Source organism: Dendrobium catenatum, unplaced genomic scaffold (assembly GCF_001605985.2).
Source record: "Dendrobium catenatum unplaced genomic scaffold, ASM160598v2 fragScaff_scaffold_486, whole genome shotgun sequence".
NCBI lineage: Eukaryota > Viridiplantae > Streptophyta > Magnoliopsida > Asparagales > Orchidaceae > Dendrobium > Dendrobium catenatum.
In genome coordinates this window covers 164,220-176,324 of record NW_021318948.1, presented here as the reverse complement: position 1 = coordinate 176,324, position 12,105 = coordinate 164,220, and the positions used below count along the sequence as shown (strand labels likewise).

General features: G+C 38.9%; 1 protein-coding gene and 1 long non-coding RNA gene across 3 annotated transcripts in view; one reads left to right on the top strand and one right to left on the bottom strand.

Annotated features, from left to right (window-relative positions):
- Nucleotides 1-667: 667 nt before the first annotated feature.
- Nucleotides 668-4,190, top strand: LOC114579546. Its single transcript, XR_003700574.1, has 3 exons — nucleotides 668-1,274; nucleotides 1,973-2,164; nucleotides 2,265-4,190. It is a non-coding gene; the product is annotated as an uncharacterized LOC114579546 (long non-coding RNA).
- A 157-nt stretch (nucleotides 4,191-4,347) lies between these two features.
- Nucleotides 4,348-12,105, bottom strand: part of LOC110103005 (probable protein phosphatase 2C 71) — a 20,625-nt gene continuing 12,867 nt past the window's right edge. For both annotated transcript variants that reach the window (XM_020831551.2, XM_028694444.1), the window contains 5 exons: nucleotides 5,552-5,639; nucleotides 5,254-5,423; nucleotides 4,939-5,082; nucleotides 4,731-4,859; nucleotides 4,348-4,645 (listed from right to left, as the gene is read on the bottom strand). In XM_020831551.2, the coding sequence (XP_020687210.1) occupies nucleotides 4,481-4,645; nucleotides 4,731-4,859; nucleotides 4,939-5,082; nucleotides 5,254-5,423; nucleotides 5,552-5,639 (696 nt within the window). In that variant the 3' untranslated portion in view covers nucleotides 4,348-4,480. The remainder of the gene's footprint in view (nucleotides 4,646-4,730; nucleotides 4,860-4,938; nucleotides 5,083-5,253; nucleotides 5,424-5,551; nucleotides 5,640-12,105) is intronic.

The window sequence follows — 12,105 nt, the reverse complement described above, 5'->3', positions numbered from 1 at the left end:
AGAGTACAATCTTAGAAAGTTCGCTGGATTGACAATTACAAGTCTCTGTATCCCTCAGGTTTGTTTAGTTTAATGTGTAATGAAAGTGTTTGATTTTGGTAGTTGATTTATGATATGGTTTTGATTTGTTAATTAGGATATAGGGTATGCTAAGCTTGCAAACTTGGATCCTCAATATGGGCTATGTAAGTTCTTTTTTTTATATTGATTATATTCAATGAATTTATATACTCACAATATTGTTTTCTAAAAAATTGATTTGTAGATACAAGCTTTGTCCCAGCAATGATATATGCGTTCTTGGGAAGCTCAAGAGATGTTGCAATTTGCCCCTCCAAAAATCGAAAAGCCTCTTGGCCTCATGCTATTTTCATACAATAATATTGAACTTTTCTAACACTAACAAACAAATCTGTGAAAAATAATTATGTGCAAAATAAATTATTTTTGCACCACAACAACAACAACAACATCAAGCCTTTATCCCACTACGTGGGGTCGGCTACATGAATCCTTTTTCTCCATTGTGTCCTATTAAAAGTCAAATTCTCATTTAAATCTAATAAAGAAAGGTCATTCCTAATATTTTCTAACCAAGTCTTTTTAGGTCTACCCCTACCTTTCTTAACATAAGTAAAATCTAATACCTCTACTCTCCTAACCGGGTCATCGCAAGGCCGCCGTTTTATGTGACCAAACCATCTAAGGCGACTTTCTCTAATCTTATCTTCTACTGGAGCTACTCCAACCTTTACACTCATCCACTCATGCACCCTTATATATATTTTTATTTTTTTTTATAAATTTGTCATTTGCCCCCACTGAGAATTAAAACTGATTCAGCCCCTGCTTGCATCCATCATTATAAACACAATGATAGGCCTCATTGATTATAAAGCGGCTATTCTCATCTGGAAGATTGATAAGTTGGATTTCATTGCCTGCATGGGAGCATTTTTTGGTGTAGTTTTTGTTAGTGTTGAGATTGGACTTCTAATTGCAGTAAGAACTAGTTGTTCTTCTCTTCATGACAGCTGCTGCTTGGCAGAAGCCAATATCTAAGTTTGTCAATTTGTTGATGCAGGTCTCAATATTATTTGCTAAAATTCTTCTTCAAGCACTAGACCAAGAATTGTTCTACTTGGCAATCTTTCAAGGACTACTATTTATAGGAATATCCAACAATATCCTGAGGCTGCAAGAGTTCCTGGATTTGTAATTGTTAGAGTTGATTGTGCTATCCATTTCTCCAACTCCAACTATGTCAGGGAGAGGTAAATTGTTCACTGATTTGGATAAGTGTTGGAGCAGGAAATTCCAAGTTTATTTTAGCTCAGTATATAAGTAATTTGTTATTTAAATGCAAGACATTTATACCAAGTTACTAGACATTCTGTATTGTTTTCCACAAGGTAAAAAGTTAGTTTCTTGTAAAACAAAAAGATAACTTCCTCCTAACATAGAAGAAAGTGTTTCTCATCCTGAGGAAATAAAAGTTAGCTCAGAATATAGTAGGACAAGTTTTTACTACTTCATTGAATTTGAAATTTGCTTCATCTAAATTGGATGCTAAGATGATTTGCCTCATTTTGCTTAGAATTTCTATCTAATGATGATTGGAGATGAGTTTGCGAAGAAAAATAATAATAGGTAGGAGCTCCTGACAGATACCTGGCGCAGAGCTCCTTAATCAAGTGCCAAATGTACTCAAAAGTTATAAATTATATGATTTCCAAACGACTCTTCACTAAACATTGCGTTCCCATTATAGTAAAAACTGAGTTGAAACAATTTTAGACCTTGCAAAATTCATGATTAGCAAATGAAATCATTCTGAATAGAAGAGAAAAATGATATATTTACGTAAGGAAAGAAATATGCAGATGAAAGTTCACATGCAAAGCATAAATATATGGCTCTACAAGTTGCTAACTTTATTTAAACTAATCTACTACTAAAACTTCAATTGCAGGATCCTTAGGTGGTTTTGTGGTTAAGGGATGAGGAAGAACAGCTGCAAGAGAAAAACATACCACAAACCGAGTTCTTGATAGTTGAAATGTCCCGTAAGTGAAAAACTCATTCACTCATCACTGACATCGACACCAGTGGCATCCATGCCTTTGAGGATCTATACAAGAGCCTCAAAAAGAGAGATATAGAGGTAGATGAAATGCTTATTTCAACTAAACAAATAGCTTGACTGCGATATTTATAAGTTCAAAGCATAATCCAGCAATCTTTTTTTTTTTTGCACAACATAGCTCCTCATTGCAAATCCCGGGCCAGTAGTACTGGAGAAGTTCGAAGCTTCCAAGTTTACAGAGTTAATAGGCAGTGGAAATATCTTCTTGACGGTCGGTGAAGCTGTACTGAACTTCTCCAAAAAAGCTAGTGAAGAGGCTTGAAGAAGAGTAAGAGTTTATGATAGAGGAATGTTTCAGGTATCAGTGTTGTGAGCTTGTAATTTAAAGAGGCAGGGTGCGCTGTCCTCATTATCCTTTTTTTTAGCGAATTTTCCGATTACATTTATACAGTATCCTTAAATAAATATAGATGTAGTATGAATAATGGTATTATATGGTGGGCAACTTATCATTATTTTGAAATATATAACATGTTTGTGGAGGTTATGTTATTAAAGCCATGTCAATGCTGCAGATGTATGTATGGCATTCCATTTTTTTGACATCATCATCATACATATATCTTTAGATCAACATTATTTTTTAGTATTTTCAAGTATCAAGATTTTTATATTTTGTTGTTGTAAGGAAACAGATTAAGGCTCTTTCTCAATAAATTACAAAAATCTTATTATTTTTGGGTGTGCCAAAGGCTTCGTTTGAAACAACTTTCTTACTACTTTCAAAAACAATTTTTTAGTACAAAAATTTCGTGAACTAAAAATTTTGTACTAAGAAGCTGATTTAGAAAGTTGTCCCAACAAAACCTAAATGAATGAACTTAAATATTCGGCAGTAAAAAATATATTAATTTTATTGTTAAAATTTATAAATGCGTATCATTCATGTTTTTAGTTAGGATGTTGTTTTTTTTTTTATATATTTAAAAATAAAGATAAGCATTAATAAGTTACACATAATGTCTTGAATAAAATAGAGATACTTACATGCATATGTATGTATAATTTTATCCTTCTAAAAAATAGAGATAGTTATAACTATCCTTCAAAATAGAGTGAGTTATATACATACTCGCAATGCTCCGCACGAGACGGAGGCTCCTTCCTGCTTTTGTTTTATCAACTCACAACAGGTGACGAGCGCAAGATGAAGATCATGGAGACATGTCGTCAACATGTGGAGCACTGCGAAGGACATCCGAACTGTGCAATTTGCTCAATTTCGTAGGACTTCGACGTACAGAGAACATGTGGATGGCGTCAATCTACAGGTACGAGCGATTTTTTTTTTTCATTTTGTATTATATATACAGGTCAATAGATGTCAACACTCATTGGAGTGACAAAAAACACAACTACATTTTTAACACAATTTAAGTCTATCATCAAGGGGCAATCAACAACAACATATTTGTCAAATATTCGACATAAGATTAAACTCAATAATTATCCTAATATGATCTATTAGTTAACAAAGATAAACTTTTAGTGGTTGTTTCATTGTTAAATTGAATTAATTAACTCATCTGATTTAGAGTTTTCTTAAACAGAATATTATTTTCAACTACTTACAGTAACACACATTTTCAAAACTGATCTTTTTAAATTCTCACAAGAAGTGATGATGATCCACCACCTCTTCCTATATCAAGCTCCCCATGCATACAACATTTTTTTTTTTTTTTATAACCCATGCATACAACATGTGTGCGTGAGAAGTATTTCTACTTAATTTTGGCCATATTTGGTGATTATTACCAGGCATTCCAGTTATAGATACTCTAAAATGTTGGGGAAAATAATTGAAGGTAAGATTTCTATGAAATGTCAAATGAACCTTCCTTTTCCGCTTCTTTATTCCCACTAAGACTGCAGCGTCTTTAGGCCAAATTATGTATTCAAGATCTCTATGATGAAAGGCACCTAATTAATCAAATCGGGTTAAATGCTGGGCTTGGCCCTTCCCTTTTTATTCTCTCTTAATGTCTTCACTAATCTACTAGATCATAAACCCCCTTTCATTACCCCAACTTCACCCTTCCCTCTAAATGTTCCTCTTCATCACTCAATCTCCTCGCAATTTTCTTCTACTTCCACACAAAAGAATCTCTTGCTTAGGTGTCCAATTCAAGCACTTAGAAATTTACAGTTACCCATTGCAACTTCTAAAAAATAATTTCTGAGTGGCCAGTTCTCATCACTAGTTAACACAAGTTTGGCTACTTTATTAGAAACAAAAGTGAGGCTGGTGGAATCAGTTCAGCTTGCTACAAACTTCTACATATAATATAAACCTCGCGTACCTATATTAGAAATATAAGAGCGGTTGCCGGATCAGTTTGATTTCCCAACAATGGACACGATGACAGTAACATCATCAAGCTTGCCACCAGTAAAAGTTGGATAACCAGCAGCATTTGCAGCATCAGCAAATGGGCTTCTTGAAGTTGCTGACCTTCCCACTTCCTGAGCCCGCAAAGCCAAAATCTGAGCAATTACCTGCAGATTTTCAAAGAAAGAATGATATGGGAAAATATGACTCTGAAACAAAGGAACAATTCTGTATGAAATTGAGAATCCTGACCGCTGGCTTAAGATTGGCCTGCAATGATTGTGAAACTATGTCAGCTATTTCTTTCTCATATAAGTTGTCAAAGAGGCCATCTGTTGCAGTTACAATCACATCTTCTTCATCTAAACCAACTTTATAAGTCTGCGTGGGGAGGGAACATAAGTTCTCAAGGCTCGTTAGAAATGAAGAAAATTTGGTTACAGGAGAACCGGACATTTACCTCTATGTACTTCGAAGGATTATCACCGCTTTCAATCTGCATTGGAAAGTTAAAACCGTAGAGCATTGGAGAGGACCTTTTAAACACATGGGCATCCCTTATTACTATAAATCCCGAGTCTCCAATGTTTGCAACATGAAGTGCCTACAAAATTCCATTAAATTATCAAATAGGTTGATGATTTGAGGATGATGAATGACCAATCAGGCACAAATGCAGTAATATTAAAGCTATAGCTGCTACAACATCTCAAGTTTCCATGAGAAAATATAAGAAAAAGCTTCAATGCTCTTTCCAGTTTATTCCAGCACAAACCTGGCCATCGAAAAAACCAATCAAAACAGTAGATGAACCAGGAGAAATTGCTTTTGAAGCACTTTGAATAAGAACTAGACTGGGTGTATATTCTGAAATTCCATTACATTCTGACAAAAACTTTTCACAATTATCCATAAGTTCCCTTGCATATAATCCAGCATTAATTCCTGGTTCAATATGTACACTCACTATGGTCAGAGGAAAATATAAAAAGGTTATGAGAAACAATTTTATGCATGAAACTGTCCCGAACGAGGAAGTGGATTAGTGCATTAGGTATTCCTTGGAGATTTACCTTCCTGAGACCATTGGCCCACGCCATCAGCTACACCAAACCAATTCTCGCATGCCACAAAGTAAGCATCTTCCCCACCTGTCAATACCTGAAAGAAATTATCATTCAACGTGAATGTGCTGGAATACTTTCTTGGATAGGCCACTTTTATTAATCTCATCTGCTGATATAAGCGATATTTTTGCTAATGCTAATGTCAGGATACTTTTTTTAAAGGATGTTGGCTAATGTAACAAAGTACATCAGATTATAAGCAAGAAGTTGATGCCAAAATATGCTCCTTAAAATAGACACTATTTCAAGCATAATGCATGACCCAAACTAATGAACTTTGATATAGTCATTTTGGTGGGAAAATAATTTCTCAAAACAAATGGCAAGGAAACTGGCCTACTTAGCATAGAAAGGATAAGTGGATTCAAGAACCACAATCGATCTTAGACACATCTTAAGCACAAATTAATATATCTCTCGACAACACCCATATCCTTTGTTAGGTCAGTACAACAACAACAACATCAAGCCTTGGGGTCAGCCATATAAATCATTTTTTCTCTATTGTGTCCTATTAAGAGTCAAATTCTTATTTAACTATTAAAGAAATATCATTTTTAATACTTTCTAGCCAATTCTTTTTAGATCTGCATCTACCTTTCTTAACATAGGCCATATGGAAGGTCAAAGGAAAGCCAACATTTTATGTGACCAAACCATCTAAGGTAGTTCTCTAATCTTATTTTTCACTAGAACTGTTGTGTCCTAGAACATTCACGGCGGTAGAGAGATATAGGGTTTAAATCCAGCATACATACAGATAAAAGAGAGGAGCGTAAGAGTCATAAGAGATAGCAAGATTTTTATATGAAAAATCCTAAAAAGGAGATAAATCACAGGGCTTGGCCCAATTAAAATGAATCCAATAATATTTGCTGTTGACTACAGATTATGCCCTTCCTTAGGGGAAGACATTGGCTCAATGTAGAAAATACAAAGTGCATTACATGGCTGGGGTTGGAAGAATCTGAGAGCTATTCCCAAGAGAATGTTGGCCCGTTCGTTTAGTTGGTAGGCCTGTAGTCGGATGACGGAGTTCGGAGGAACCATAGTTGGGTGACAGAAATCGACGGGACCGTAGTTGACGGGCGACGTTGGTTGGAGGGACCGCAGTCAGACAACGGTGCCAGGAGGGACCATAGTCGGGGAGCGATGACGATCAAAGAGACGACAATCGGAGCGAAATGGAAGTTATAGAGATTGTAGTCGCTGGACAATAGAGGTCGAAGGGATCGTAGTTGGCGGGAGATGGAGGTCGGAGGGATTATAGTCGGCGGGCGACGGAGGTCGGAGGGACTGTATTCATCTGGTGATGGAGGTTGGAGGGCCGTATTGTGGGCGACGGAGGTCAGAGCAACTATAGCCGGCGGGAGATGAAGGCGGTGGTAGGAGGGACCGTAGCCGACGGGCAACGGTGGTCGGCGGGATCGTAGTCGAAGAGCGACGGAAGTCGGAGGGACCGTAGTTAGCGGGTAACTAAGGCAGAGGGACTGTAGTCGGCGAGCGATGGAGGTCGAAGCGACCATAGTAGGAGGGAGACAGAGATCGTGGTAGGAGGGACCGTAGTCAGCAGGTGAAGGTGGTCAGAGGGATCGTAGTTGGCGTGCGATTGTGGTCAGAGGGACTATAGTAAGCAGGCAAATGTGGCTGGAGGGACTGTGGTTGGAGACGGCGATCGGAGGGACCGTAGTCCGGAGGTAACGGTGGCAGGAGGGATTGTAGTTGGCCGATGAAGGAGGTTGTAGGGACAATAGTTGGTCGGCGAAAGAGGTCGAAGGGACCGTAGTTGGCGAGCAATGGTTGTTGTAGGGATAGTAGTCAATGGGTGATGGTCGTTGAAGAGACTGTAGTTGGAAAGCGATGGTGGCCTGAGGAACCGTAGTTGGCAGGGGACAATGGCCGGAGGGATCATAGTCGATGGGCGACAGTGGCCGAAGGGACCATAGTCAGCTGGCAAAAGCAGTCGATGGACCATAGTTAGCAGACGAAGGAGGTCGAAGAGACCGTAGTCGGAGGGCGACAGAGGTCTACGAGCAACGAAGATTGGAGGGATTATTCGGAGGGCAATATTAATAAGAGGGACCGCAGTCGACAAGCAACAGTGGTCAAACGGACAGTAGTCAGCGGACAATGGTGGTATGAGGGACCGTAATCGACGGGCGACGATGATATAAAGGACCATAGTCGGTAGACGACGGAGGTCGGAGCTGTGAAACCTGCATGTTCAGCATGTGGTTTTCCCAATTCTGACTCGATTTGGAAAAAGCCACAATCGCAGGAGAGAGAAAGAGAGAGATTTGTTCCGCTTCCGAATAGTTTTAGCCATCAAGCCAGTTGGGAAAGTAGTCTGGATCATAGTAAGTCACATTATGTCCATCTTAATTTTTAAAAATATGCAAGTTTTGCCAAAATATTCAATTAAATTTTTGTTTTCATTAACGAAAAATATGGATAGCTTTGTACTGGTAAAGTTTTTACCACAACTTTTTATATGTTATAGAGATTGAGATAACAAATGCTTTGAGTATTTTATAAAAATTTTATAATAGGGGTTTTGAAATTTGTGGGATTTTTATTGAATAAAAAATTATTTGAAGTCTAAAAAAATAGCGTTGTAGTACGATAAAAGTTTTAAAATATTGTTTTACACAATCCTTCATAATTTGATTATTTTATGAAAATATGCATTTTTACTTGGTAGGATTTTTTGTTGCCTACCGTTATAAAAAACTATGCAATTCTGACACATGCTCAATTACGTTTTAACTATTATAATATAATGGAAAATGTGCATTTGTAATTAAATTATACCTGCTGGGAGAGATAAGGAGTAAAAATCTTTAAAGATTATGTCTATGTCAGGAATTATTCTAATGAATATAATGTATGTTCTGGTGCCTACGGGCATATTCTGATGTTATAAGAAAAAAAAAGAGTCATAAGGGATCCGAATCCTTTGAGATTATGTCTATGTCTGAGAAATATTATATGGACTACTCTATGATATGCATTGTAATTTATTCTGCTCAGATTGTGGATTAGCAATTCAGGATCTAATCTGAGTTGAAGGTATTTTTCTTTTAATTTTTATATAGTCATGGCTAATTTATTATTCAATTTTGTAGCTTCTACATGTAGTTATGCACTGTAGTGTAGATATACATTTTAATGAAATGAAGAAAATCTTACGGATTAGTTTATTTTTACTATTTGAATGTTTTAGTAGCTCTATAAGCTGTAATTATTTAAAATGAACATTGGAAGAAAATCTGAGTATTCCAAAGCTAGATCTTGTGATTAGCCTGACACAGCTCAATATGATAAGATATATCATGGTCGGCTTGAGTTGTGACATGAGCGGCTGTAGTCGGTAGGCGATGGTGGTCGGAGGGATCGTACTTGGCGAGCAACGGATGTCAGAGAGACCGCAGTCGGCAAGCAATGGTGGTCTAAGGGACCATAATCGACAGGCGACGGAGGTCGGTGGGCAACGAAGATTGGAGGGACCGCGGTTGAGGGTCAACGGAAGTTGGAGGGACTGAATTTGTTGGGCGACAGTGGTGGACTGTAGTTGATAGGCAATAGTGGTATGAGGGACCGTAGTCATCAAGCGATGGTCATTGGAGGGATCATAGTCAACTGGCTGGAGAGACCATAGTCGACTGGCTGGAGAGACCATAGTCGGCAGGCAAAGGTTGCTGGAAGGATCGTAGTTGGCGGGCGATGTTAGTCGGAGGGACCGTACTCGACAAGCGATGATGGTCAAAGAAACTCTATTCGAAAAACGACGGTGTTCAGAGGGACTGTAGTTGGCGGGCGATGGTCATAAAAGGGATAGTAGTCAGTGGGCGACAGTGGTCGGAGGGACCATAGCCGATGGGCAACGAAGGTCAAAGAGACCATAGTCGACGGACAATGGTGGTCGGAGAGACTGTAATCGATGGTTGACGAAAGTCAGAGATCATAGTCGACGGGCGATGGAGGTCGGAGGAAGCATAGACGGAGGGTGACGGTGAAAGGAGGAATTATAGTCAACAGGCGAAGGTGGTCGGAGGACCGTAGTCGGCGAGCGACGGAGGTCGGGGGAATCATCGTTGGTAGGCTAAGATGGTTGGAGGGACTGTAGTTGAGGTTCAACGGAAGTTGGAGGGACTGTATTTGTTGGGCGACAATGGTCAAAATGACTGTAGTCGATAGACAATAGTGATATAAGGGACCGTAGTCGTCGGACGATGGTCATTGGAGGGATCGTAGTCGACGGGGGATGGTGGCTAGAGAGACCATAGTCGGCAGGTGAAGGTGGCCGGAGGGATCGTAGTCGACGGGCAATGTTAGTCGGAGGGACCGTACTCAGCAAGTGATGGTGGTCAAAGAAACTATACTCAAAAAGCAACGGTGTTCAGAGGGATTGTAGTTGGCGGGCGATAGTCATCAAAGGGATAGTAGTCGATGGACGACAGTGGTCGGAGGAACCATAGTCAATGGCTGACGGAGGTCCGAGGGACCTTAGTTGACGGACGATGATGGTCAGAGAGACTGTAATCAATGGTTGACGAAGGTCGGAGGAACCATAGTCGACGGGCGATGGAGGTCAGAGGAAGCATAGTAGGAGGGTGACGGTGAAAGGAGGGGTTATAGTCGATAAGCGAAGGTGGTCGGAGGACCATAGTCGGCGGGCGATGGAGGTCAGGGGAATCATCGTTGGTAGGATAAGGTGGTAGGAGAAACCATAATCAACGAGTGATTGTGGTTAGAGGGACTATAGTCAGCTACCGGGCAGAGGTCCAACAGCGTTAGCCTGGTGGCAAGGGTTCGTTAGTGATGGTGCCGGGGTGGAGCTTCAGGATGCTTCAAGTCTCAGAATTCTCTTGAGTCACCAGCCTAAGATCTAAGCTTGCAAAAGTCTAAGCCCTCTTCATGTCAGAAGCGGGGGCATATTTCTAGATTTTTTAAAGTTGTATGCTCCATAAATATGAAGATCAAAGAAAATTCAGAGTGCTCCATCGGACGACCCATATTGATTCATCGATCATGGAGCGTTTGTTCAGCATTTAAGTGCCTTATAGATGTCAGAATAAAGCTATCTGGGGTTCGCTGGATTCGTCTCATCGAGCCACTCCCTTTGACCATCAGCATGTCATATTTGGATATCATTTGGTCATCCAGTTAATGCTTTAGAGTTTTCAAATGCTTTAAGCTCTTGATTTGAGCCCATTTGAGATTAGATTGGATCGATTTATATGTTATTGGGTTCGTCTCGTCAAGACGTTCAATTTGACTATAAGTTTGCTGAAATCAGAGTTTGGAAGGACCTAAATTTAATTTTGAAAGTTTCCAATTCAAATATACATCAAGATTCGTGCCCGATCATGATGATTTTTGGAGACATACCAAATCCATCTTTAAACCTCACATATCTGGTTTTCATTGGCATTTGCTCAAGTCAATGTGCCAGAGGAGTGTCTTCCATGTGAAGAATTACCCAACCATCAAACTCTAAGGGAAAGAGGCTGAACAGAGATTCCCAAACAAAGCAACATCTAGAAAGGAGGTTGCAATCCTGTTATGCTAATAGCACTACTCTCTTTTCTCGAAAAAAAAAAACATTTTAATGATTAAAGAGACAAAGCAGACCATACCTCGAATAACAAAGAACAATAAATCATCTCAAAAAAGTTAAATATAAGAGAATAATGTATCACCATTAAGATTAAATAAAACAAATTGATACAGGATGACTTATCGTCAAAATTTACCTAACATAGGTCAACGATGGAATGCACAAAATTTAGTACATAGATCAAATTCCCAATCACAACTTCAAATTTAAACAATTATTTGTCATTTACATTAAAATCAAAATTACATTTCAAAAGACAATAGTCAACAACAACAACAATAACAACATGAAGCCTTTGTCCCACTATGTGGGGTCGGCTACATGAATCCTTTTTCACCATTGTGTCCTATTAAAAGTCAAATTCTCATTTAAATCTAATAAAGAAAGATCATTTCTAATATTTTCTAACCAAGTCATTTTAGGTCTATATCTACCTTTTTTAACATAAGTCAAATCTAATACCTCAACTTTCCTAACAAGGTCATCGGAAGGCCTCCGTTTAAGTGGCCAAACCATCTAAGGCGACTCTCTCTAATCTTATCTTCCACTGGAGCTACTCCAACCTTTTCACGTATATGCTCATTTCGCATCCTATCTTTAAGAGTAAAGCCACTCATCCACTTAAGCATCCTCATCTCTGCAACACTTAACTTAGTATTATGCTTCTCTTTTAATGGCCAACATTCAACACCATAAAGCATTGCAGGTCTCACCACCATCTCATAGAATTTTCCATTAAGTTTGAGGGGGACTTTTCTATCGTACAGTAAGCCCGAAGCATTCGTCCACTTCAACCACCTAACTTGAATTCTGCTGATAAAATCCCAACTATTTCACCATCACTCTAAACAATAGATCCAAGATATCTAAAACGTGTACT